The following is a 27,170-nucleotide window of genomic DNA, read 5'->3' as shown; positions in this document are numbered from 1 at the left end:
ACAAGTAAGATTTATGATACTGGATAGCACAAGCTTTCGAAATCACTTAAGTTGTAAAGAACTGCGGCAATTATCTTTGACAGGGTAGGTAAGCTACTGTACAACGTATATGTGTGACTTTTTAATTTCTTGTCATATCGCCACGGACTACCTGTGCAGTCGTCGCGGACCATCAATGGTCCGCGGACCATAGTTTGGGAAACCATGGCCTATATCATCTTCGCTATCATAATGGCGTCACACAGAAGGTGTCCTTTAAAGCGTAGTCTTTATTAAAACAACAATGATCCTTAACGCATTTAAAAAGTTACAAAATATCGCTTTTATAGCAAAAAAGCACCAATTGAATGAGCAGCAACGTAAATTAAAATCTTATTCGGAAGCAAAGGAAGGAAAATAAAGAATAACAATCGTACAACGTGTTGGTTAAGGCAATGCATGAGAAAACAAACCTGGCACCACATTTCTTATTTTTACATCAGTTCAACGTCTGGTTTGTCACATTTGTCCAACGACAACGTTGAATTAACGTATCAATATCATGCACTAGGAAAAGAGATTGTTGTCACAATCAATAACCCAGAAAACAAAACCTGTCATTTTTACATTGATTCAACGTCTGCAGACGTTACATTAATGTAAAAATGACGGATTATGCTATCTGAAAAGTTGGTGATTAGTTTACAAAATAAATCAGTAAATTCAGATGGGAGCATAGAAGAGTCAATTGCAGCAACGTTTTGCGTTTAGTCAACAGCTAAGTTCGTTTAATCAACGTTAATATATAACAATATTTGATAAAATAATCACAGTAAAAGTTCACAAAGTCAAACCAGTTGCATTAAATGGCATTGCAGGTGAAGAATACGAGCAACTGGTTGAGGTATGCTGCTGCTTCATTGTAAGCTTTCAATAAGTGACGCCCTGTACAGTAACAATAAGATGCAACCCATGACGTCATAACAGTGCATGTTTACGTCAATATTAAAAGAGTTACATTGTGAATCATCAATTACAAACTAAATTACCAAAACTTGTTTTTTATTGCTTTGTCACGTGAATCCGTCAGCTGTGGCTACCCGACCAGCAGCTGAGACAAAACTTGCAGCTTCACATATATGATGCTATGATTGCAGCGTCTAACTTGGTGCTGTTTTAAATTATGAGTTTCTTTCGGAATAGCGACGTTGAAACGATGTAACATAATGCTTGATGTCCGACCACATCACAGAGACACAAGCGGCCAAGGTCACCAAATGCCACCTAGTGTGTGGTAGACGTTGAGGGGAAGAGATCGTTGCCAAGGTAGCTACCAATGCAAACTACGCGAAGATATTTCATCAAAAAACTTTGATGATAAAACGTAAAAAACGCCACAAAATAATTCGAGGCAGAAGACATCAATATGATGACGTATGAGCACGCTGGATTGAAACAAAGGTTCATCTTAGCTGCAACGTCACAACGCAACAATGGTCCTTCTGAACGACATAATAACCACTTTAATTTAAAAATTAAAACTTTTATAAGCACAAATTTATAAAGTTTAATGTTAAAATACTATTGAAACTTTGATTTTCAAAACATCGTTTGATCGTAAAGCAAGTAGCAAGCCCATCACAGAAGGATGTTGCTGAAAGTTAGGTTTTATTTGAAACAACGTAAATATTGGCAGGTACTCAAATAACGTAAATATACGTTGTTCATATTCTGCTCTAATCACAAATCTACGATTTCATCACTTTCTCTGCGAATTATTCGCCGCCGAGGTTCAAATCTGTGATTGCTAGTCACGTTCGTGTACACATTTCTGTTGCTGGACTCGGTTAATTGAGATTTAAAGGAAGTCGAGTTCGAAACTTTGTTTTCATCCTTCGCTGGTACCTCGGTGTTGCAAGCAAACGGCCGCCGGATCGGAAGCACTTTGTTGCGGCTGTGATCGAGCCGATCGCTCGATAGTGATTGTTTGATGCGGTCAAATGAAGCTTCCATTTCCATAGCAAACGAAGACAAAGCCTCGCTGCTACCGTAGTCGGGGCCGGTGTAGTAGTCGTCGAACTCCATTGGTATTGGAGTCAAGAGTTGGTTGTTGAAGGAAAGCTCGTTGGAAGGCTGTCCTTTCTCGCCTTCTGCATTATCAACAACCCCGCAACCACCATTCTGGCTGTCGTTCGTACTCGACAACTCTCTATCTTCGCTGCTTCCTGTTGACTGGTAGGCAAGGTTCATAGTAGCGAGGTCTAGTTCGTTCAATGCTTGGTTGACGTCTGAGTCTAACTCTGCTCTATTGCACTTTGATGTTGGCGGGATCGGAGGCTTTTTCGGGACAGAATAAAATCCGGCTTTGATCATTTTCTGTTCCAGCATCTCGTACTGGCTGGGGGTACGTGGCTCCCCTGCAGCTAAACTTGGAATACTGATTTCACTAGCGGAAAAAAGGCTCACTTTGTCGTGGTCTCGAAGTTGGACTCCACGTAACCCGGGTCTGATCTCGTTCAGAGCAAAATTCGAAGATTCAATGAATGGAATTTCAAGATCGGGATCGTTTACAGTGAAAGTTTGCGTAGTCTCTTGGGAAGAGAAGCAACTTCTTCCTACATCAGGTGTGCTTAACTTAGGAGGCAACGGCGGAGGTTGTGAGATGTTGTCATAATCTTCCAGTGGTGGGGATGAAGATACAACATCTTGATGAACTTTCTGAGGAGGTGGTGGCGGTGGAGGAGGAAGAGGATGGTTGTACGACCTCCGACTGGAATTACTGATGGACCTGGTCACACTCGATCGGCTTGACTTGCTGGAGCTGCTCACACTTTCGATGCTGAGAATGTTTTTGCTTAGATAAGGAGCCGCAAACTGAGACCCCGAGTTGTCATTGGAATCCTCGAGGGGGTTGTCCGATGGAGCCAGAGAGCCAACGACGTCGCTTAACAACTGAGGACCAGTTAGTTGCCTGGCCACCACGCTGTTGTCATAGGATTTGTGGAGGTTGTCAGGTGTAATGCGTTGGGAAGGTTTCGACTGTTCGTGGTGTACAGCAGTGCTGCCATTGAGTACACGGGCCTGAGCGTATGAAGAGGCCGCAACATTACGTGGGACTGCCGTTGGGTGACGTCGTAACGATGAGTCCAGACCGTTCAAGCACACTGTGGAACAAAACTTGCTTTAAATGGAAAGCATTCGAACCATAATACACTATATGTTACTAATCAGCAACTGTGATGTCATATTGATTTACATAAAGATTTACATATTAAAATTAAAATTTACATAAAGAAGGAAGAAGCAAAATAAGGATGGGGCAACTCACTGGTTATTGCAAAGTTACCTAATATTATCATGAAATACAGTTATAATAACATGCATGGCGTGCAGTTACGCAGCTATAGGTATTGTCTAAGATATCACAAATTAAACCATAAAGTAGTTGCCCCAGCTTTAAAGGTATTACAGTGAAGTTAAGGACAAAACGGCATTTCGGTATTTACTCGAAAAGAAACAAAAATAACAACCTGGTCTACTGTGATGGTCTCTCTGTGAGACTTGGGATTCCGTATGGTTGGCCATCCTGAAATGATTTGTCTTGTTTGCCAACATTCCACCCTGGAATGCAAGTCATAAACAAGATGGTCAAATAATCAAATCATTACATGCTATAATCCAGGGGTTCCCAACCGGTGGGGAATTCCAAACTAATTTTTGATAAAACATTTTTCAGCAAAGTTCATCATTAATAGTTTAGTACAAAGAGGAATAATAAGGGGCTTAATTAGTGAGAGTTTAGTTTCTCTTCTAAGACTTGGATTAACACTACAATTACCGGGATATTTTACACCCTAGAATTACCACGGTGTCCTATAGGACACCTTCAGTAATGCAGCGTTTTTCTGCTTAACTGCTAGTGTTTTAACTATTATTATGCATTCAACTATTATTGCTATTATTGCAACTATTATACATGCATTTAACTATTATTGTGTCACTTCCATTGAGTGACACAATGGAAGATCTGAGAAGGAAATTTGAGAAGTGGAAGGAGTCGTTTGAATGTAAAGGTATGCGTGTGAACATCAAAAAGACAAAGGTCGTAATAAGCGGAACGGAAGGGGAAATCACAATGAGCAAAATTGACCCATGTGGCGTCTGCGGAAGAAGAGTGATGGCAAATTCTGTTACATGTACGAAATGCAAGAAATGGGTGCATGGAAGATGTGCAAAGATGAAGAGAGTGACATGCAGATCTGGAGATGGTTTTGAATGTGAAAGATGCAAGAAGATTGAGGAAGGAATGATTGGTCCTGTTGAAAAGCTGAATGACGAAGTTGAATCAGTAAATGCCTTTTGCTATCTAGGAGATAGATTGAATGCCAGTGGTGGTTGTGAAGCGGCAGTGACTGCAAGAGGAAGGTTTGATTGGGTGAAATTCAGAGAGTGTCGAGAGTTGTTATGTGGTAGAAGATTTCCGTTGAAAATGAGAGGAAAAATTTATACTAGTTGTGTGAGATCTGCAATGCTGTACGGAAGTGAGACATGGTGCTTACGGGAAAACGAATTGGCGATTTTAAGAAGAACTGAAAGAGCGATGGTGAGAGCAATGTGTGGTGTAAAGCTGATGGACAAAAGGAATACCGAAGAACTTATGAGCTTGCTTGGGTTGAATGAGAGTGTTGATAAGTTGGCAAAAGCGAATGGAGTGAGGTGGTATGGGCATGTTTTGAGAAGGGATGAAGATGATGTTTTGAGAAGAGCGCTGGAGTTGCGAGTGGAGGGTCGTAGAAAACAAGGAAGACCAAAGAAAACATGGAAAAAGCAAGTTGAGGAAGAAAGCAGCAAGGTGGGCTTGACAAGAGAGGACGCGCTAGACAGATCGATGTGGAGGCAGGGTGTGAAGACGATTGCGGCACTTGGAGGTGAATCCGGCCACCCTCGGTAACGGGGACATCACCGGATTAAAACTGGACTACTACGCTACTACTATGCATTCTAAATGAAAGCAGTTCCCCAAGAAACACATTTGCATGCAACTTGTATTGTTGAAACTCTATTTCGAACAAAAAAGCATAAGAAATAAGCAGTTTATGGCACACAGTTTAGCAATCTTAAACTAGTCTACAGATATAAAAGAAACATAAATGAGCACACTTGTGACCAGCCATATATATAATGCATCACAGTATCATTTGTAACACCCGCTGAATTTCACAATTAAACAACTTTTGAATCATTTTGCGAACACTTTCCACAGGTAGGATTCTGACACAAGTTTGGAACACGTAAACGTCGTTGCATTGTTACAGCCTCTTCTATAGCATTTCCTGCGTTTTCTTGACCCAGGTGCCATGACAATAGTTGTGTAATTGTGTTGTTTTGTAGTTGGTGGCACAAACATTCAATGAGCTCGAGTACAAAGTCACTTCGTGATATATGGTTACCAGTCGACTTTATAAAAAGGGCACATGCGTTGATTGCCGCTATTTCGAGGATGTTACCCCATACAACTAATGGCCACCTCCTGGAAACTGATCGCGTAACGTACTGTACAAACGAGCCATTTGATCAAAAACGTCTACGCCGACTTTGTTCTCATTGTAGAAACCGATCACACATGGCTTTTTGGCAGCCGTGAAGGTGCCCACATCTGGCGTAGAATGCATGGTCGACAACAGACAGACTGTTTTTTAGCTTTTGGTTGGTACTTTACATAGGTACTGAAGTGTGTGAAATGTAAACGTAAAAACCTTGCTGTTGCTGTGTTACAAATCAAAGACTTGCTGTTGCGTCATAATGAGTGAGTTTCGACAGGCAGGTATTGATAGCAAAAGAGATTTAGATTTAAAGTAAGGTTATTAAGCCAATACAGTGTAAAATGCTTTCTCGTGTCCTTTATAGGACACCGTGGTAATTCTAGGGTGTAAAATCAACAATGCGATATAATTTCTTGAACAAATATCCTTGGAATTCGGGCAACACGGTAACATTATGTCAACTAATTTTGTTAAAACTCATTTCAGAACAAAAGCTCTTAATCCAAAGCGGCAATTGCAGATTAAACAAGACCCGGTATCCTATAGGACACCTTGGTAATTCTAGTGTTAAAATATTAATATAAACTAGTTTTCAACAAACTAAATTTGTAGGGGGAATTTAGATTTGAATATCGACTAAAAGAGTCCACGGGATAAAAAAAAATGGTTAGGAACTTCTGCTCTAATCGACAATGGACAGCCGAGTGTGCCAGGGTGGTGATTGATTTAAGCATAATCCTAATACATAATTAGAGATGACGATTTATTAGGGTTTTATTACCATGCTGATGGCTACCTTAGGGTATTGAGATGTTGGGTGGTACTGGCAAGAGAAACACCTGGCCACACGCATCAGTCCGTATATTTTTGTTGCATCCAAGTAAGCTTATTTTTGTAAGCTTACGCCCGGTGGTTTACAATTTAGATAAAGTAGACGGGAAGACAGGAAAGCCAATCTTCGTGTGTACCTTCAAACATGCCATGAACTGTCCTGCCAAAGACACAGCCGCATGCTCTTGTGCGGTATCGAACCGGCTACCGTCGTATGTTGTCTCGCATGTCAAAACTAAGATGTGAAAAGGTCAAACTTAACTCACATTTGTTGTACCAGTCGACGGAGCAGGAGATAGCAGTGGTGTCGGCCATGCATCGGCGTGTCGGTTTGCGCGTCGGGATGATCGCGTGAAGGCCGACCGCCTTATGTGACTGTTACGCACAATCTCCGTCAGCTGCTTCTGGGTCTTGCCACTGAAAACAAAATAAGCATCTTTTGAAAGAGATGATTAAAAATGTTGGAAAAATTTAAAACCTCGCTACGTTCTTGGAGATGAAGCTAAAAGCTAAGGGAGGCCTCGAGATGACTAGTTCTACAAACCCTTAATGCAGATGACACGGTCACAATTCTGCGGGAGGTCAATCAAAAGCGAATGGTGTGCGCCTGGAGGCTCTCAATTGGTACTTTAAAAAGTGACATCATTGTGGATTCGGAAAATGTAATTTCATTACTCGGTTGAAAAAATATTAAAAATATGAGGCCATGGGCCGATGGATTATCTTTTCACTACGATGCAATGCTATACCAACTTAACGTTGGTTCTACAATCCAAAAAGTTCGACTTCTTGGTCGAGTATAGCACAGTTGTCGGTGACATGATCTGAGCTCTGTTCTTTAGCACCACCCTCTCAGGGGAAGATACTACTCCGCATTGGTTGCACAGTTGAGCGGTAAAGTATTGCAGAAGCAATTGAGACATATCCAATTATCCATGCCATTGCCTATCTCAGCAAGGATAAGTCGATTGGGGTTGGTGTCGAGCAGTGTCGGCATCAACGGTATTTGCTATCCACTTTCCATTCAGATTTCTATCTATGATCAGTTCAATTATCATCAGATATATATGGTTTGTCAACTTCGATAAGGGCGGCTGGCGCGAATGGTGGTGTTATGACTTCAGTCGATGGGGTGCCGAGTGGGGTTGGTTTGAGATGTTATCTATTTATTTTAAGCACTCGATGTTCAGCATGCAAAGTTTTGACCTCTTACAATTGCAAACAAAAGTGAAAATCATTTCGAGAGACAATAGTAATACCTGTATCTAAAGGTGGACCCCCTCTTCAATATGACAGGATGGGGCTGCGGGGGAGGTCGACCATCCAAACGAAAGAAGGCGTGGCATTCTATGCAGTGCTTCCAAAAGATCTTGCAGGCATCACGTGATGCCATCGTGAACTCAAGGATGCCACCGATCGTCTTGACTTTGTTCTATTAAGGGAAGGACGATTAGTTGTAAGTCAACAGTCAACACATGCGATGTTTCTGAAGTCGACTGTAGAGTTCGCATCGAAGAATAGTAACAAATGAATACAAGCTTCGTTGGGTACATCAAATATATATATAGTTACTACTTTCTAAAACCTCTACAGCATGTTTCCCCCTAAAAGAGGGATGGATCATCAGAAGCGGAATGGCTCGTTTCGGTGAGTCCGATCCCTTAACGGGGGATTTTTTCAATTTTTTTTTTAAATTATCGGGTACCATGACCTAATTATCATTGCCGTTTTAGGGTTAGGAGTTAGGGGTTAGAGGTTAGGAACTCACCGAATCAGACTCACCGAATCGGACTCACCGAATAGTAGCAGACCCCATCAGAAGATACTTATTCCAATAGAATTTAAATAAAATAATATCCAATAGAATCTAATATATATACAAATAATATCAATACAAATACTATAAAATAATATACAATAGAATCTAATATATATACAAATAATATCAATACAAATATATACTATAAAATAATATACAATAAAATCTGAATACAGCTTCGATAAATAGATAATAGACATTGTTTAAAAATTAATCTAAACTAAACTTATTACAAACATCCGAGTTTCTAATATTGTTTGTATTGATTATGAAATACTTGATTTATTCGAACTCTCTAATAAAATAGATAAAAGGAGTGAATTCGTTATAGCATATATTATAAATATGGAAACTGTGTTCTGAAAGCTAGTGCAAACCGCTATTACCACAGCGAACTCGCGGCATCAGGCTAAAACAGGTCGTTTATATCTACATTGTGAAGTAAGCAATGATCATGCTGCTAAAAGCAAATATTAATCTATTACAAAAGGAGTGAAGACAATCGATACAAAGAGGGATCGGCCAATGCCACTAGCAATTGGGAAAAACCTAATTAGGATGATAATAAAATCAGTGCTAAATTACCTGTATTGGCACAAGTAATGCTTTTCAGATGGTAGTGCCAGGCACATAAAGAGTCTATGGTTGGCAATAAAAAGAAGCATAGCCGGCTGCATAGCCGAGTGGTGAGAACACTGGAACGGCAATCGAAAGGGCGCCGGTTCGACACCGCTCAAGAGCATACGGCTGTGTCTGTGGCAGGACACTTAAAGGCATGCCTGAAGGTGGACACGAAGATTGGCTTCCTTGCCTTCCTGTCCACTTAATCTAAATCTTCAACCACCGGGTGTAAGCCTGGATACGATAAACAATAGAAAGAACAACTCTTCAGCACCAACAGAATGGCGTCCACATGTGAGAAAGTAAGAAAAACATTGCAGTAGCAAAGAAAACTTACGTCCACGAAAGCTTCAGTCTTCAGCTTAACCAGAAACTTGTTCTTGCTGAAGCTCAACTTCCTCAACCTCGCCCAGCTGAAAGTGTTGATTTTCAAATGACCCTGTTGAATGTTGTGAGGTTAAAACCCAATCTGCTTTTACATCAAAACAAGTCTAGAGAGCATAATTTCATGTGATACCAGGGTTGTAAAGTCGGGGAGTACACGACATCTACAGAAGACAATTGACGAAGGAGCAATGTGTAATAACTTGATTTCAATATTTCCAAGTTTTCGTCAACCGGTTCCATGATTTAACTTTCACGTAATTGATATATTATATAGCTGCGTAAGTGCATAAGTGTGCAACTGTGCGATGTGCATATTATATTAATTGTTGACTTCAAAAAGGAGAACATTTGGGCATTTTCGAACGTTCTCGGGAAGACAAAACATTTTTCATTAAAAAGGAAATTTAAAAAAAGGACCTCTGGTAACCCTAAAGTAGATAATAGAGTTTGGAATTTAGGCATTAATTATTTTAGTGCAAGCAGTATAAAATTCAATTATAATGACGTCGAAAAAGGTTTCCAGGGCAAGCTAGTTCGCGTCTTTCTGTTATAAATATTTAGTAGAAAAAACAACAATTTGTTGTCGTTTATTTATTGAATACTAAAACGTGCTCTAAGCATTGCTCACTTTAAAATTTCAAATAGTCGACGTGTAATTGTATTTTGAAACAAGATTGCTAAAAATGTTTTATTGTTCATCGTTTTGTATTAAAAACAGGAATCGGAGTGGTACTTTTTTACCGACGCAAACTACAACCCTTGATGATCCTCAGACTTTACAAAACGCACATAACAACATTAAACTTAAAAGAATTTTGTGTTGAGCACTTTATCGCAATAACTTCAATGCATTTCGTGATGACACCATCACAATAAAGTCTATAAAATATCTAGTCCACTTAACGTTAAGAGGGAGAGTCATCCATGCGCTATGACGTCATAATACAATAAAGAAAAACTCCAAATGAATCCACAAAACAAAAGCATCGATCGATGAATGATATGCCATTATGCCAGGTCACAAAGGTTGAAGTTCTCCTACTTGCACCAACTCAACGTTATAGACGTTCAGACAAAATATTCGAGAAAAGGTGGCGACCGTGAATGGGGTTTTCCAACTCAATAAGTTCAAAATTTGACAGATTGCTTTTCAGTTTTGTCATGGCGGTGCATTGCAATGCAAAGACCTCGTCCCTTCCGAAGAGCAGCTTCTTATGAACAATAGCAAAGAGTTTTAAAGCTTCTTGTTATAGCAACAACAAAAACACGTGCTCTTAAGTAATGCATTTAACCGACATTAAAACAGTGAAACCTGTTTTCAGCCAATAATTTTTCAGCTGCAAGAAGATTGCACCACCCACCCACCTGCAGTCCTGCACCGGTTGAGTTTACATAGATGAATATGATGATGTGATTAAATACTTTGATTTACTGCTTTACGACGTTGAACCAACGCCAGTTGTTTATCTATGGAAATCCACTCACCCTATAGACGAGAACTCCCATATGAGCCACAGCAAGACTGATCTCAGTACCTTCCTGGTCTCTAGCAGGGTACAATCTCACTCCGTAGCTATCCAATCGCCTGGCTATGTCGAGGAGGTGGAGGTCAGCTTTATCAGGCGTTTCTCCCCTGAAAAGCGACAATAGTTGGAATGGATGTTTCCAGGAACGAGCAGAATCCAAACAGACATTGCGAATTCAAGAGCCGTGGATTGTGCACACTTGAGACGATACTTTTGCAGTCTTAAAATGATTGTTTGATTTGCAAATCAAACTTTCTAAGATAAAGCAATGAAACGTTCTCGAACCAACATGTTTTCAATACAGACCACATCTTATTCACAGTTTCAATCGACTTCACACTCACGTAATAGTTTTATGACGTTCAGATATCTTCATCAACAGATCCTGGTGGTTGCTCCGGAATTGCGGCGGAAGAATGTGCAGCTCTTCCAGATAGGATAAACCAGAGCAATCCGTAGGATCCCAATCACCGAACTCAGCTGTTACGTCATAAAAGCACATTGATGACGTAGGCTCAATGGCATTACGTCGTTGAAAGACACATTTAATGGACATCACTATCACTGCTTCCTAAATACAGTTTCAAGTCACACCGAACCCTTTTGTGACGAAATGCCTAGGCAACAGATAGCCCAGTCAACAACAAGCAATTGAATCATATTTGATTTTGAAATAAAAATCATAAAACTAGCGTCTAGCGAGCCTTAGTGGTCTGGTAAGTGACAACATTCCATTTGAAGCATTAAGTGCGTTACAATATTAGTATAGAACTGTAGATCCTATCTTGTAATTTACATGAACAGTGAACAGTGAGCTTTTCCGTTTGAGCTTCGGAAGCCGAAGCTCTATTCTTTTACCGCCCCAGGTTCATGATACTTTCTGGACTACACGTGAGCACTTACACTGAGCGACGTAAGAAGCCATCACCACGAGTGTATTTACAGAGCAAGAAAGAACTCCTTGAGCAAGATCTTGCTTGATCTGCAGAGCGAAAAGATATCTCGTGTATTCTTCTTGAAGCTGCCCTGGATCTGGTGGAAAAAACTTCACCACAAACTTCAAGATTAGGTCGCTATTGTCTGGAAAACATTAGAACACACAAATAACAACAACAATCACGTTTTATTGTGAGCTAATTGCAGCAACATACGATAGTAGTACATTATGATTACAGGTGCAAGTCGTGCAACACAATAAATCTTTTACAAGAGACAAAGTTAAGTGCTTCAACGTTGTTTGAGTTGAAAAATATGTTTTGGTTCATCATCGCATTATCTTTCCACAGTCCACACAATGTGACACCAAACATAAATGCAAAAATGAAGTGAGATCAAAACAAACTCTGACAGAACTAACTTAGTATTTGATGCTCAATCTTTTTAAGAGGATCCAGAAAAACCTCGTTTCCTTCCTCGTCTTGATGTTGAAGTCCAAAGTAATCCGCCTCCAGCAGGTTAAGATCCTTCATGACAGCCTGTAGCAATACATTGCCATAGCTCTTCATCTAAGAAACAACAAAAACACTAAATGCTTTGATGGTTGGAGGACGAAAATTTGAAATATCAAAACCTCACTGGAAAAACGAACCCACTTAAATCTTGAATTGTGGTCTATCAGGAAGCAATACATCTACAATATATCCGATCGTCGGAATAATAAAGTTGAAGCAAACACGCGTCGAATTATATTCAGCATTGACAAATCAACAATGCAGTTACTCTTTCAAATAAATACTTAATAGTATCCACTATCCATGATCACACAACAAGCGAAAAGTCAAGGTTTAAGCACGAAAATCACGGCTTACCATAAATGTTTTGTTATGCCAAACCTATAAACGGTATTTTTGAAACCTTCTTGGTTTTAGGTAACAAATTTGCGGTGGGTAGACGTCAGATTTCAATACCAGGAGTAACCTTGTCGGGTTGTTAACATTACGTTGAAATATCACGAAGGAGACGAAACACGAACCATTAAATTAAAATCTTTATCATTTTTAGCGCTAAAAGCGCCTAGCCAGCAACAATGGCTACTTGCTAGTAACTAAGACCATTTCTAATTTCTATATTATATAACTGCATAATTGCTGCCTGGGCAAGAACGATGGCACCCAGTGGCCCAGCCAATCAGCTTTTATCAATACCCATTGTTATGATAATGTAACATCTATGGATGGTAAAGTGATGACACAAATATAATTAACACGACAATCGTGAGTTAAAGACCAGCACAGCCATCACCAAGTCGTGGCGCTGATTGTCTTCGTCTCATTTTGTGAGTGAATGCAAACAAACTCCAGAGCGAAATGGTTGACTGACATCGCTTGATCAAACACTAGGCCAACGTTAAAATTGCCATTGCAAACTTCACGAACCCGTGAGTGGTGAGACTACCCATTGAAAACAGACATCAAACCGTCCGTGCTGATAATACGGTACGCAATGAAAGGAAAGAGAAAAGTTCTCATTTGCAAAGCATAAAAATAAATCAAAGTCATCAAAATTTCAACATATAAAAATTAAAGTATGAAGCGTTTTGATGTGTAATAAAAATAGTTAAATACAATTCAAAACCCAAGTCTAGAAGCGTTTGTAGAAGGATTGCGTTTTAATTAGATTAATGGCGTCAAAGCTAGTCCATCACTTATAAAACAGTTATTGAGAAAATTATGAATAATTTATGCATTGATCTATCAGAATTGGAAAATATTGCAATCAACCAAGAAAGATTTATTTACAACGTTTTTAATTGATATTCTTACTGTCCACAAATGAATTGCTCTTCAGTCCAAGTGTGTTTGTTTTCGCTTGTATTTTTGTATACGTTTGCTCCTTAATTTGTTGTCATGATTTAAAAATACAGTAAATCAGCCCAAACCATAACAGACCTAACTGATAAGCTAATGTATTTTTCTCAGTGTCAGCAGTGTGTCATGATGAAGTTATTTTTATGAATACCATACTATAGCCTACCTATAATTTTCGTCATTTCTAAAATGGTTTCAATAATTTATAGCTTACACCAGTTAATTGTATATTTTCAAGACTACCTTATCATTATTTGTAAAGTCTGATATATAAACCCCATTTCTACATCATCTACCCTGATATGTCTCCTTTGTCTGGCAAAGTCATGGCTTCATGTTGATGCTCCTTCTCGGCAACTATTTCTGGTATGTCTTTGTAAATGTTTTTTATGAGACAAAGCAATAAATGGTAGCAAAATAAACATTTTCTGTCGGTGAAGTGAAAAAAATAGAGACCTGGCTAATGGCTATAGGCATTAAATATTAAATTGGACACTTTGTAGAGGATAAAGTCCTCACACATCAAGATAAATACGCGTTAAACAAAAATGCGGTGTAATTGTTACTAATTCACAAGGCGGCACAAGACATCAAATTTAAGTAAAATAATTAAATAAGCCATGGTATTTGAGTTATACGGTTACTTTAGTGAAGATAAGCGCAGCAAGAAAAGAATCGGCCACCCCACAAGTGGGGACAAAACCGAATTTGGATGGTGATACACCGTAACAAATTGAAAAACTACAGGAGCTCTATTTGCATTCCTGATTTCTTGCACTTCGAAAAATAACGTTTTCAGGAACTGGCTCTGAAGCAGCCAATGCTGGAAAATGCCTATAAGCTACATACTATAGGCTACTTCATTCATACTGCTACAGACATACTCCATATTATATCTACAAATGGTAAATAGGAAAGCATTAGGAAAGAAAATGAAAACGTCGCTATATGTTCAGGCAGCAGCCACGTGAACACACCGTGCTAGTGCAAAAAGAATATGGTATGGTGGAAAATTTTAACGTTTTTTAATGTACCAATAAATTGCGCTGTTCAGTCGAACAAGTAGCGCGAAGTAAACAAACAATAAAGTAAGTTTGCCACCAACGTGTTGGATGCTATTCACCAAGGTAATAAACACTACCGCAGCAAAGTTAATGCTTACATCTGCTTCTTACAGTCACCTGTAGGAAATTGCAGTGGAAGTAATTGATGGCTACAAACTTGTTTCCCACTGAAATGTTTAATTTTCTACAGCAGCAATCAATAATAATATATGATATTTGGTGGAAATGGCAGAAAAACGTAAATTACGTTTTTGACTTCGGCTGCACCTGCACATACGATTGCTGAAAAAAGCAGAGACAAAGATATACTCGTATATAGTATATACTTATCAGTCAAATTTTAACGTCTCAACAAGGCTTATATGACTGATGCATGAAGATTTAGGTAAGTGAGTAACTCAAGAACAAGAAGACAATCTTAGAGTCCACTTTAAAGCAGATAAATAAATGACATGCAAAAGATTACGACACCACATATTTCGAATAGGTGTTGAACAGACGTTTTTTTGACTGTCCAACAAATGCTTTCACCAATCATACAGCAGACGACAACGTTTAAGTTCAGTATGTCAAACATGGCTTGTGCCCTCGTTTGACAAGATACACAAAACTCTTATATGAGCGAGTTTATAGCCTTTTCACTTACAAACAAGACCAAAGAACAAACAATATGACAGTTCCTTCACATTTCAATAGGCTATCTTGCTTGGGTTCAGGCTTAACCTGAAATGAATCGTATACAGTAGTGATGCAAGCCGCGCCGCGCCGCGCCGCGTACGCGGCCGCTTTTGACTTTTTCGCCGCGTGCCGCGCCGCGCCGCGTGGAAGGTTGAAATGACAAAGCCGCGCCGCGCCGCTTGCCGCGTAAACTTTCAAGAAATTAATTTTTCGTAAACGTAAACTTTCAAGAAATTAAACTTTCGTAAACGTAAACTTTCAACTTTTCAAGAATCAGCTATGAAACTTCAAATTTAAATTGGAAACACGGATCAGTTATTTTTCCCTTCGGAAACCCTAAGATGGAAAGCTATGCAAATGCAAATTGCAAATGGCTTGCAGTTGACAGGGTTTTAGGGCTTGCTTGTCAGGGAAGCTGTACGAATGTTTTTGGTTAGTAGCCTAGCTGATAAGCTCAGTTACCAGGCTATAGGCCTAGCGCAACTACCGCATTATTTACTATATCAGTTAGCCCAGTGAGTTCAGGCTATAAGTTTTACTCTTGTGTGTGTAGTTCATATAGCCACTGGCATTATAATTGCATTATTGCTTACAAAAAGTGTTCAAAAGTCCTGATACTGGATCCAGGAACATTCTATTTGTCTTAGTTTGTATTATGTCTTAGAACTTAGATGCATTGCTGATAAGAGAATATGATCTGGTTAGCCTGGCCAATTAGTGCACAACTGTATTGGTACTAGGTTACCAGTTATATGCCATGGATGCTTTTTCCTACAATTGACTTTCTAAACAATAACTCGTTAAAATATTTTTTTTTAATTTTGTAATTTGCGGTGTGCGGTGCGGTGCAGTGTCAAAGTTCCAGATAAATTGCGGTGTGCGGTGCGGTGCGCGGATAGATGAGTCAGTTGCGGTGCGGTGTGCGGATAAAAATTTTGGGTTCGCTGCATCTCTAGTATACAGTATAGAAGTCAACATGTAACATTGCAACAATCATCTCCACTAAAGCAGCCACGCCCGCCATATCTTCATCAACGAATGCCTCTGCTTTCAAGAGAAAGTCAACAATACTAAGTTTTCAAATATTATAAATAGCCTACGTTAAAGTACCAAAAATTAACTGCAGCAGTCAGCGCATTGACACGATTAGGTCAGTAGCCAAACCAAAACTTCTTTGACTTAAATTTTAACTGTAGTAAGCAACAAACAGAACTTGTTTTCGTTTCAAATTATCTCTTCAATAAAAAACTTGCTTTTCAACATAATTGCCCAGCCCATTTGTTGGATATTTTTATAATTCAAATGGTTTCAGTTGATCAAATCGAGACCCTGAATTCTTGAGACCCACAAGGTCAAAACAGAAACTTTGTTTCTTCAGGAAGATTCAAGGCAGGCCTCGAAATTCGTTTTTGTTGATGGCGGACAAACATGTCCGGTCTGAGCAGCTATCTCGGCGGACAAATTAAGTCTTACGGCGGACACACCAGTTTTAACGTCGATCGTCATACTTAATCCCTTTATCTTGATAAGTCTTCGCCATTTGAGAACCATAGCTACGGTTTAGGCTTTTTAAAATTTCAGCGAAGTCACTCTGAAAGGCTTTCATCAGATCAACGACGTGCGCTTGACGCCGTGTAGCTACTAAATATGATGATGATGATAATATGATGATTGTTAAAAATTTAAATTCTATGGACTTTTTGTGTCTGATGCAAATAAATAATAAAAAAATAATCCGCCGCATAACTGATTAACTTCCATTGAACGAGGTCGTGTGGCTTCTTGCATCACAATGCTCTGGGCACGAGTCGGAAAACTTCTACACTAACGCGTAGCGCTACTATTTTCTGATGTGCAAAGTTTCACTAGGCTTTTTTCTTTAGGTTTATTTTTGCGTGTCATGTGTGCGAAAGTGACGAAAAGAATAAACAAAACATTACAAACAGCACAATTATTTTTTCCCCTCTCCGTGATGCGGTCGCCTCTCCAAAATAGTATCAGTATTCACGAGACCATGGCAGGCTCGGAGTTATAATCAGCGCAGTCAAGGCCATTCAAACATATGCGCATGATTAGAGCTTCAATAACATCGATCTTCAAAGACGTGCGCCAATCTCCACGAGATCACTGCTTGTTGTTAAGATACGTGACACCGAGATCTATTCCGTGTCTTTTCTCCAGACCGGCTAGTTGAGGGAAAAGCGTAAATGTGAGCTCTTCTTGAGCGATAAAATATGCGATTTCAAACAACCTCTTAATTTTGATTTTTTTTTTGTCACTCATACTGTAGATGGCCTTGATGACCGGAAATTGATGGCTTGGGGTAAACGATGTGTTGTGATCTTTGACAGAGCTAATCCTTACATTCGTTGTTCCTTTAATATATGCGTCTATCACCACTAAAATTCCTAGTAGTAGGTTCATCGCCCTCATTCTCACTTTCAGAAATTTCCCTGGGCCTCTTTTTTCTTACTGTAATACCAAAACTTAAGTTTTGCGGCATCTTGCTGTAGTAGCCTATACTCTTATAATCTAACTTTGTAACCAACCTTGCATTATCAATATTACTCGGAGATCAAAGCCAGACATTGTGACATAAGACTTGAACTAAGTTGTGCGTGATTAGTGTAGAAGTACCGGTACTCCCATCAATTCTTAGCTAAGAATTCACCTCTGTTACGATGATTCAATGTCATCAATCGTTGAGGCAACGTAAAATTCGAAAGTTTTTTTGCTTGAATGGAGGTAAGAGATACAGTATTAACTTTTTCTAGATGCGGGCTTGGAATGCGACAATTTTGCATTGCCAGCGCAAATTATATTCTTGCAACAGTTGTTCGACGTTCGTGCTATGCAATGACGATTTGTATCGCCAGTTTCTGCGATATTTCTCGGCGGACAAATATGACCGATCTAGAGGGTACTTCCCGCGGACATCACATGCTGTGACGGCGGACATGTCCGCCGTGTCCGCCGTGAATTTCGAGGCCTGCAAGGTCTGTTCATAAAAAAGGACACAATGCACAACTTTCAAACCTTCATTGCTGAATATGTTTGAACAGCTTCAACACGTTACAATTCTGTTCATAAGAAGTCTTGCAGTATCAGATGCAGATGTACCGTATATATATATATATATATATATATATATATATATATATACTATTTTAGTACAAACTACAACATTTTTCATTATTATTCACCACCAACACCAAGTAATAATGCAAAGTATTATATATAGAAGTAAATTAGGTTTGATTTCGGTCATTTGTATTGGACAGATAAATTTCTATTGAGCCTTTTTTCAGGTTTAGCATCGGTCTCTAAATACACTGCTTCTTCAACACCAGGGTCCCAGGGATTACATCCAACAAATGCTAACAAATCGTTCTCCACAACAAAATAACAGCAGAAACACGTATACCAAAGTGACAAAGTCATCAACTTTACAACAACTGTTTGCTATCAATGTCACACATTCAATCCAGTGTCAATACAGTACATTCATTATGTACAAACACAACGATGATTGCCAATGTTACAGTGTACAAAGCATTCAACAATTTCAAGGTGCATGAATTGCAGTGTCTGGCAACAAATTGCACCAGCACATAATAATTAATCAAAATGTAACATGCAAAGGTTTGTTATCCATGAAATCGTTGAGAAATGACCATGCATACTACCAGCCATCAAGACTAAGGGTGACACTGAATGTCATTTTTCAAGTTAGTTTCCAATGAATAAAAATAGAAACTTTTTGAACATTTTCATTAGTTTATTATTTCATAACAACTTCAAAAAAACTGTTCTATCAGTCTTTTAACTAGGCAGAAAAAAATCACTGAAAAAACTTTACAGTTATGGTCTATAATAGCCTATATCGCCGCTTTAATTCAAGACTGACTTAAGTCCACTTTTCATGATTTTGACTTTTTTGCATTTTTTTGCTAATTGGACATAAGCCCATGTTATGAGCAATTTGCTAAGCTGTACCTGCCTTAAAACCAGAGATACTGTAGGCTTATGTCCACACATTTTTCCAAGTTTTAATAATTTATAGACTTATGTCCATGCATGGACATAAGATAAATTTTTTTATAAAACATTTGGACTTAAGATATTTTTGTGGACTTATGTCCAAAAACTATCAGTGTAATTTTGGTTGTAACTCCATTACCAATTACTGGCAACTAGTTAAGCTTGCATTGTATCAACATCATAATAACAATCACTTTGCCTTGCAACAAAACTACAGCAGTTGGCCTGCACTTCAACTGGCAGCATGGCAAGTACGGTTTAATTGAACAGTCGTATGCACATTGTATCTATGCGTTCGGGGATTTAAGTAACTTTCAGATTGTACACCTGTACGTAACATACGAACAGAAACCACACAGTCTTGCCATGATCTCTTAGGTAATAGATATTTTATACCAATACAGCATCAGAAAAGGTTGTTGGCTATACCTCCTAGCAGGGAAAACGTTCTTTCATGACAGTATGATACAGGAATGAATCAGTCATTTGTTTGTAACATCTTTAACATTTTTTGACAATCATTTCTACTTATAACCTACCCCTACCTATGGTCATGGTATTTACAGCAGCCTATACCTGAATTATGTTGATGATTGCAAATATAATAATGTGTTGTTTTTAAATAGGTTGTAGTATTTTAGAGTATGGTAAGATAATAACTTAGGGCAGTGAAAATGGAAATAGCAGAAAGCTCAAAAGGTGCAGGTACGAGAAGTTGGATGTCAAGCACAGATAAAATAAAAGCGAATGATTGCATATTTGTTCAAGCTGATTTATTCAACAAAAGTGATGTAGGACCAAAGTATACAGATGGCTTATTGTACAAAGAAAAGTCTCTCCTCAAAGGAATTGTGTTGAGTGTATATAGTAACACACTGAGGGTAAAATTTCTGATAGATAATGATGTTACATCCATCAACAAAGAAAATGCTATAACAGAACAAAGACTTGGTGATCAACAACAAAAATTTATTCTTCCAAAAACAAGCGATATTGATGATGATTCAGATATGGATCCTGCTTTTGTGCCACCTTCAAAGCCCCATAATCATGCTGTTACTGATGTGGAAGTTACTGCCAATGTCAACACAGAAGAAGAGGAAGTGTTTCTTTGTGAAAGTGGACAACATTTATTTAAAGCTATGATAGATGAAAGAGATTGTGGTACAGTTCATGGCGTACAAGTTCAGTCTTTTGAAAGGCGATATTTTATTACAGAAGTGCTAAGTGATGCATATTTGTGGGAATGTTTTGATGAAGATGTACACTGCAAGGGAAGTGCAATACTTTGGAATGAAAGTGCTGTTTCAAAGGGTGATTTGAAGTATGGAGTTGAAGGAAGACCTCCGACTCCATTGGAGAAAAGAAAGCGCAAACGGAATGAAGCAGAGTGGGAGAAGAACGTTTTAAAAAAGAAGAGACAAGCAGGAGAGCAATACAGTTATAAATCAAAATGTGGTCAAGATTTCGTGAAATCTGCTAGAGCAGTAAAGCAACCATGCTCTGGAATCTGTAAAAAGAAATGTGCAGAAAACATTACAGAAGAAGAAAGAAAGCTAATCCATAACGAATTTTGGGAATTATCTAATATAGGCATAAAACGCACATTTTTAAGTAAATTAATTAATGTGTCAAAAAAGAAGAGAGAAAGGAGGCGTAAGAACCCGAAAGGAAAGAGACGTAACCGACAGTTCACAAGAACCTACTCCTTGATTAAACCCAACAGCTCAGGCACAAGTACATCAGTACCAGTATGTCAAAGTTTCTTTCTTAATACACTTGATATTTCAGAAAAGATGGTGAGAACAGTTATCCAGAAAACATCAAAGAGTGGAGCTATTGAAGGAGACTTGCGTGGTCAAACATCAGATCACAACAAGATAGAAGAAAGCAGAATCAACACTATAAAGCAGCATATTCTGATGTTCAAAACTGTTGAATCCCATTACATCAGAAAAGAATCAAATTGTGAATACTTGCCAGAACACTTAAATATTGCAGAGATGCATAGAATGTATGTTGAATGGTGCAGTGAACGTAAGTTTCAACCAGAAAACTATTCCAAGTATTACCAAGTATTAACCCAACAATTCAATCTGAAATTTCACAAACCGAAGAAGGATCAATGTGATAGCTGTGTTACTTTTGATAATACTCCAGAACATCTTGTTACCGATCAAATGAAGGCTGATCAACAAAAACACCTTGCTGAAAAGCAACTTGCAAGAGAGCATAAAGAAAAAATGAAGAAGGAAGCTTCTAACGATGCATCTGTTCTTACTCCAGGATTCGATTTCCAGAAAACATTGCTTTCACCTCATGGAAAATGGAAAAGCATCTTCATTTTATTACAGTTTAAGGTTGAAAAATTACAACTTTACTGTGACTAATTTGAACTCTATGCAAACTACTTGCTTTTTGTGGAACGAATGTCATGCAAGAAAAGGTTCTTGTGAAGTAGCATCATGTCTTCTAAGTTTTTTATCAAAAGCAAACACCAATGGTGCAAAGAAAATTCACTTGTTTTGTGATCGATGCTGTGGCCAGAACAGTAACCGTATGGTTTATATCATGCTGGCTATTGCTCTCGAGATTTATGGCTTTGATGAAATCACCTTGAACTTTTTGGTATCTGGGCATAGCCAAAACGAAAATGATACAGCCCATTCAATCATAGAACGTGCTGCAAGCAAAATGACCATTTACACTACTGCACAATGGGAAACTTTGATTATGACTGCCTTCAAAAAGCATCAACCAATTGTTGAATGTCTGCAACATAGTGATGTGATTGATTTCAAAAGCAAGGATTTCACTCAGTTTTCGAAAATGATGAAGGCCAATGTCAATGATGGCAATGGAGAAAGAATCTACTGGTCCAAAATTATGCAACTAAAAATCACCAAAGCAGAGCCAACAACATTTTTTATAAAATACAGCTACAGTGAAAGCACATTCAGAAAACTAGACTTAATTGTTCGAAAATCCAGAAAGACGAAGCTGGGCACTACCACTATGCCAAGGTTATATAAATCTTTTCCTGGCACTTCAATGGATAAGAAGAATGATTTGAAAAAACTCTGCTTTAAAGGCTTAATTCCAATTCAACATCACGACTTCTTTCGAAATCTTCCGGTCACTCCCAACAAAGCCAGTATTGAAGTATAATTTCATAAACTAGGCTCAGAAATAAGTGATAGCGCTTCTTTGCAGACACTTTTGATTTAAAGACTTTATGCATATTGATGATTAAAGAAGTTATGCATAAAGTTATGCATATTGATAACGCATCATTCTGTTATGTCCAGTGAACTTGTCAATGTCATTATGCAGTATGGTGGTATATATAAGTTGTGCCAGTTAATAAGTGAAGTGAATGAAAGCGCATTGAATTTAGCAAATATGAAAAAAATTGAGGAAATTTAATAAGGAGATTGTGCTGGTGAATTGTAATGAGTTGGCAATAGTGGTATTTAATGAAGTGCAGTGGATTTAATAAACAAATTAAGTGCAGTAGTTACTATGTGCAATAGTTGAGTTAACAGTGGTAGTTGTTTAAGTACGGTACATTAAATTCAATTACAGTGACTACAGGTTGAATTGCACTAACTGTAGTCTGTATGAAATGGCAACATGTTAATTGAACAGAGAAAGATAATTCAGCACAACTAGTCAACTACACGGCAGTTTTACTCTTTTTTGGGAAAATGTTGCAAATACACAGATAGTGTGAGAGTTTGCTAAGAAGAAAAAGAGTTTTTTGGAAGAGTTTGTGTCAGTGTGATTGAATAATTGAATTTGTGATAAAGAAATTTTGAACATAAAAGTTTGAGTAAAAATTATGTTATTTTGCTGTATGCTATGATAATTTACCTCTAAAAGTGATTCATCAAATGAAAATGAATGATGCTGCACTGGTATTAAACATTTCATTCGTGTTTTTCAGCATGTAGGTATCTTAACCTTAAGGATAAATAAGACTTATGTCCATTTACATAAAAATGAATCAAAAATATTTCGGAGCAAGAAAGACTTAAGTCCAACAACATACAAAAAAAAATTGATGGCACCACCTAGTGGCAAATTTAACCCACATAATTGTTCAATGACTTAATTAGATTCATGTTCGGTTTTGCGAGTAAAGAAATATACATATTTAAGTAAAATGTGACACTTGACATTGGTGGAAAGTTATTTAGGTCAATACACTGATGTGTTAATTTAGAATACCTTGAAAAAAAAATGACTTTCATCAATATAGTATTTTATAACACCAATCACCAACAATTAACGGTCAGAATTAAAAGCAGCCTAACCATTGGTCAAATTTGAAACACTGTAAAAACTTTCAAAATTCAGGGTAGAATTGATTAATAAAACACTTACCTTAATGTCATAGGCATGGATGGAATTATCAAGCATTTGAACACGAGCAGCAACAATTCCACGACGGCTCATTTTTTAAATTGTTGTAATTGCAAAAAACCTACAACAAAATGCAATACTTAGGTCAGTGTGCTTATTTATAACATAGTTACATCTGACCAAGATGGAAACCAATATCATTATTAAGTAAAACTGGATGCTTTGATCATGTCTTTAAAATTGGAGCTAAAAAAAATTTTGCCCCCTCTGGCAAAATCCCAACATTCTCGAGCAACAGCTACAATTATATATAATGATTTTGCCCATCTTTCCCGTTGCAGAGCTCCAACCTAGGCCCAATTAACTACAATTGTTTTGTTTAGTTAACAGCTAAGATGATTAAACAATTTCGCCCCCCCTACCCCCTTCTTTGGCAACCTCAATATGTTCAATTCAACCAAGGCCAACACGTGTTAGGTTGGTAGAAAAATTGTCAGAAACTGGGTAAAATAAAAATGTTTTGAGAAAGAATGACAACGTAACAAAGAGGGAATAGTTTTCCAGCAGGCCTACAAACCGGCACAAATTAGGCTATTTGATATCAGCTGTCGCTATTCTCGGTATCTAATTCTAAGGGTCAGTGATAACCAATTTGTGCAGTGAAAAATCGCAAAATGCGCAGTGGTAAAGCAAGTGGTTTTTGAAGACAACGCATACAAAATATAAACCCGTAATCTTTTAAGCAGTGTTTATTTTTTCTCTTCAATCCTATCAGTGTAAATAAATTTTGTTTCTAGTTTTCTGATCTGTGAAGTGTTTAACCTTGCAGCAGATATTGATACATTTGGATCTAGCACTGCCGTTTGTGAGTGTGGATTCTCAGTGTTAACAAGGGTTGACGCTCCCACTAGAAGGAGCATGTTACAACCAAGACAGGCAAACTTGGTGCTTATGGCCTTTGAACATTCTGTATCGAAATGTATCGATTTAGACTTGTTTGTGAGACGGTTTGCATCCAAACATCCGCGACTGCAATTGCAATAGACTAGCTCACGGGTGTATTGGCGGAATGTAATCATATACCACATTGGAAAGTTTGGCCGCGCGGGGGATAAATCCCCCGCGCACTTCAATTTCCAGCCGCAGTGTCAGCCGCGCAATTCACGAAAAATCACAACCTCAGCCCCGCAAAATCGCTCCGGCCAGCCGCGAGAATGCAACTAAATAATAGCAACAATTCTATCGTTTTATGTAAAAAACACTCGTAAGTTTTTGTTGAATCGAGAAAATCAACAATTTATGTTCCATTGTTTCACCTTATGTGATGCAACAACGAAAATTGCCCACCCCTGCAGTGCTTCCACTTTGAAGAATTTTATCCCGAAATCAGGATTTTTCAACGCTTCGAAGGATAAAAAAAAGAAATGAAGATCATGATAGGCAGGATTTTTAACAATTTTACAAGGAAATTTTGTCTTAAAAAGGGAATTGTTGTTTTTAGCAATTATAGTATTAGTAACAAGATTAACATAATCATAGTAGCCTACTAAATGTATTTAATAAAATCCGTTTAGGTATTTTCCCTCAGCGGCAAGACTCTGGAATCAGTTACTCAAATCCTTACTTCGTACCCCCTCCCCTCAAAAATGTTCTCCCCTCGGTTTAAGAAGTCTATTAAATGCATTAACCTTGAAAGCTTCACCATTTTATACCCCACCATTCTTCTACTGTATATATCTCTTCTAGTGTCCAAGGCTTTGCAATAGGCATGTCCTTTCCTGAACACTTTATCATAAAAAACTGATGCTTTTTCACCATTTTTTTGTGTTTTTTGGACTTTTCTTTGACTAAAAAAATTCCAAATTAGTCTTGAGTTATTATTCCATCTTCATAGAGCCTATTTGCATAAAAAAATGACAACTTTATGCAGTATTTTACATTTGAAAACCATTCATTCCAGAAAATTGTGATTTTTTGTTAAATTCACAATCCGAAAATGCAATTTTCAGTTTTTTGTGGTGCTAACCGCCAAAAACGCTTAAAGTTCAAATTTTTTTGCTGATTCTGCATTGTCATATCATATTATTGCTTATAAAAAAGAGTCCTATGCAAAATCTGAATACCTTCATTTTTACTGCCTACCCCTCATTGACCGATTTTTTAGCAAAATGTCCGAAAAAAATATAGTCAATTCAGTCAAAATGTCCGAAAAATATATAGTGAAATCGGGTGTTGCAAGGTTGAGTTTCGCTGATGAACGTTGAAGAAAGTTTTCTCAGATAAAACATGACAACGTTTCTCAGCGAAACTTAATGTTGTAGCTCATAGGCGCCTAACTATTTTTTTGGCCGTGGGGGCGAAAGCGTGTTTCAACAGCAGCAACGTAAATTCAGCAAAATGTCACGCAGATGGATGACGTAATTATGTCGTCACACTAGGATTGCTTTTATTGCCACACTCGGAGTTATCGCTACGTTCGACCTACCGTTAATTATTATAAACAAAACTCGACCACTTCGGTTAAGCAAACACATGCCATGCGTCTGCATAAACTAGCGGTTGATGAACTGCGACTCTTTAAACTAAGCACAACATAAAGTTTAGCAACGAATTAGATTTATTACCATGAAATAAGAGACGAAAAGGTTTACTAAAAAGTAAAAGGTATACTGTAAATGGAATGACAATGTCTTGAAAATGGAATGCAAATACTAACTTGATTATACGCTTGAAAATGTACCTGTTGAAAGTAAAATCATTCACGTTTACATCAATCCAACAGCACGTCACCTTGAATAAATTTAGAAGTTGCTGACATCCGTAAACAGCCCTTGAAAAATAGTTACGGAAAGACGTTTGATTATAGCTCCCTTTTCACTACAATATCGCAACTTATGACTGACCTGCTTTCAACTTTATGACTGACCTGTTTTCGTGTTGCAGATGAAACAAAAGATGCGCATATTCCCCGCCTTTGATCAGGTTTCTTTGGCAACGGTCGTGTGTGCGCCATGCAGTTTGTGTGAGTCTGTTGTTGCGTTGATTATTCCGCATGTGCGCAATGCGGCTTGTAGCCTACAAGCCCTTGTTGCGTTGATTGGTGGTGCCGAGACTTCAAGTTCATTTTCACAGCGAGCGGTTCACTGCCGCGACAATTCACTGCAGAGGTTTCGACTTTCGAAAGCAACATCGAGTCTGTTTGCAAGCGCATAAAGCTAAACGCACGCTCCATCTACGTAGCAAATTATGTTGTTTTTGGGTGCATTCAACATCTGATGACATTGAATCGACACAAAATGGTAGATTTTTGTAAAATCAATGTAATTAACGTTAAATCAATGTAAAAATGACAGATTTTGTCTGGTGTGGAATTGTAGCATCCTACTCGTTCTAGCGATTATTTATCGCGAAGCTGTTGCGGTTTGCATTCAAAAAATGTTGTCATGCTGCCGATCGCCAGTTCATCTAGTGTTTTACGTATCAATACAGCATAAAAAGTTGGCGCCTAT

The 27,170-nt window shown here is 38.1% G+C and overlaps 1 protein-coding gene across 1 annotated transcript; it reads right to left on the bottom strand.

The window, feature by feature from the left end:
- Positions 1–257: 257 nt before the first annotated feature.
- Positions 258–26,683, bottom strand: LOC145782148 (uncharacterized). The gene is made up of 11 exons (XM_082593904.1): positions 26,588–26,683; positions 23,683–23,782; positions 12,064–12,211; positions 11,610–11,786; positions 11,051–11,186; positions 10,666–10,813; positions 9,131–9,232; positions 7,613–7,785; positions 6,620–6,770; positions 3,510–3,600; positions 258–3,143 (listed from the first exon to the last, which is right to left on the bottom strand). Exons 2-11 carry the CDS (start codon positions 23,752–23,754, stop codon positions 1,720–1,722), a joined length of 2,622 nt encoding a protein of 873 aa, XP_082450030.1. The 5' UTR covers positions 23,755–23,782; positions 26,588–26,683; the 3' UTR covers positions 258–1,719.
- Between the last annotated feature and the right edge of the window lie 487 nt (positions 26,684–27,170).

The sequence above is a fragment of the Aplidium turbinatum genome, chromosome 13, assembly GCF_918807975.1.
Source record: "Aplidium turbinatum chromosome 13, kaAplTurb1.1, whole genome shotgun sequence".
NCBI classification, from domain to species: Eukaryota; Metazoa; Chordata; class Ascidiacea; order Aplousobranchia; family Polyclinidae; genus Aplidium; species Aplidium turbinatum.
The sequence above is the reverse complement of the archived record's forward strand: the minus strand, read 5'-3'. Positions and strand labels throughout refer to the sequence as shown.

Excerpts from the sequence above, each read along its gene's own strand:
- LOC145782148 (XM_082593904.1), bottom strand. The coding sequence starts at position 23,754 with ATGAGCCGTCGTGGAATTGTTGCTGCTCGTGTTCAAATGCTTGATAAT. Across the intron at positions 11,187-11,609 it reads GGCTTCTTACGTCGCTCAGT|CTGAGTTCGGTGATTGGGAT; the intron begins GTAAGTGCTCAC and ends ATGACGTAACAG. Across the intron at positions 7,786-9,130 it reads AGACTGAAGCTTTCGTGGAC|AACAAAGTCAAGACGATCGG; the intron begins GTAAGTTTTCTT and ends TTCCCTTAATAG.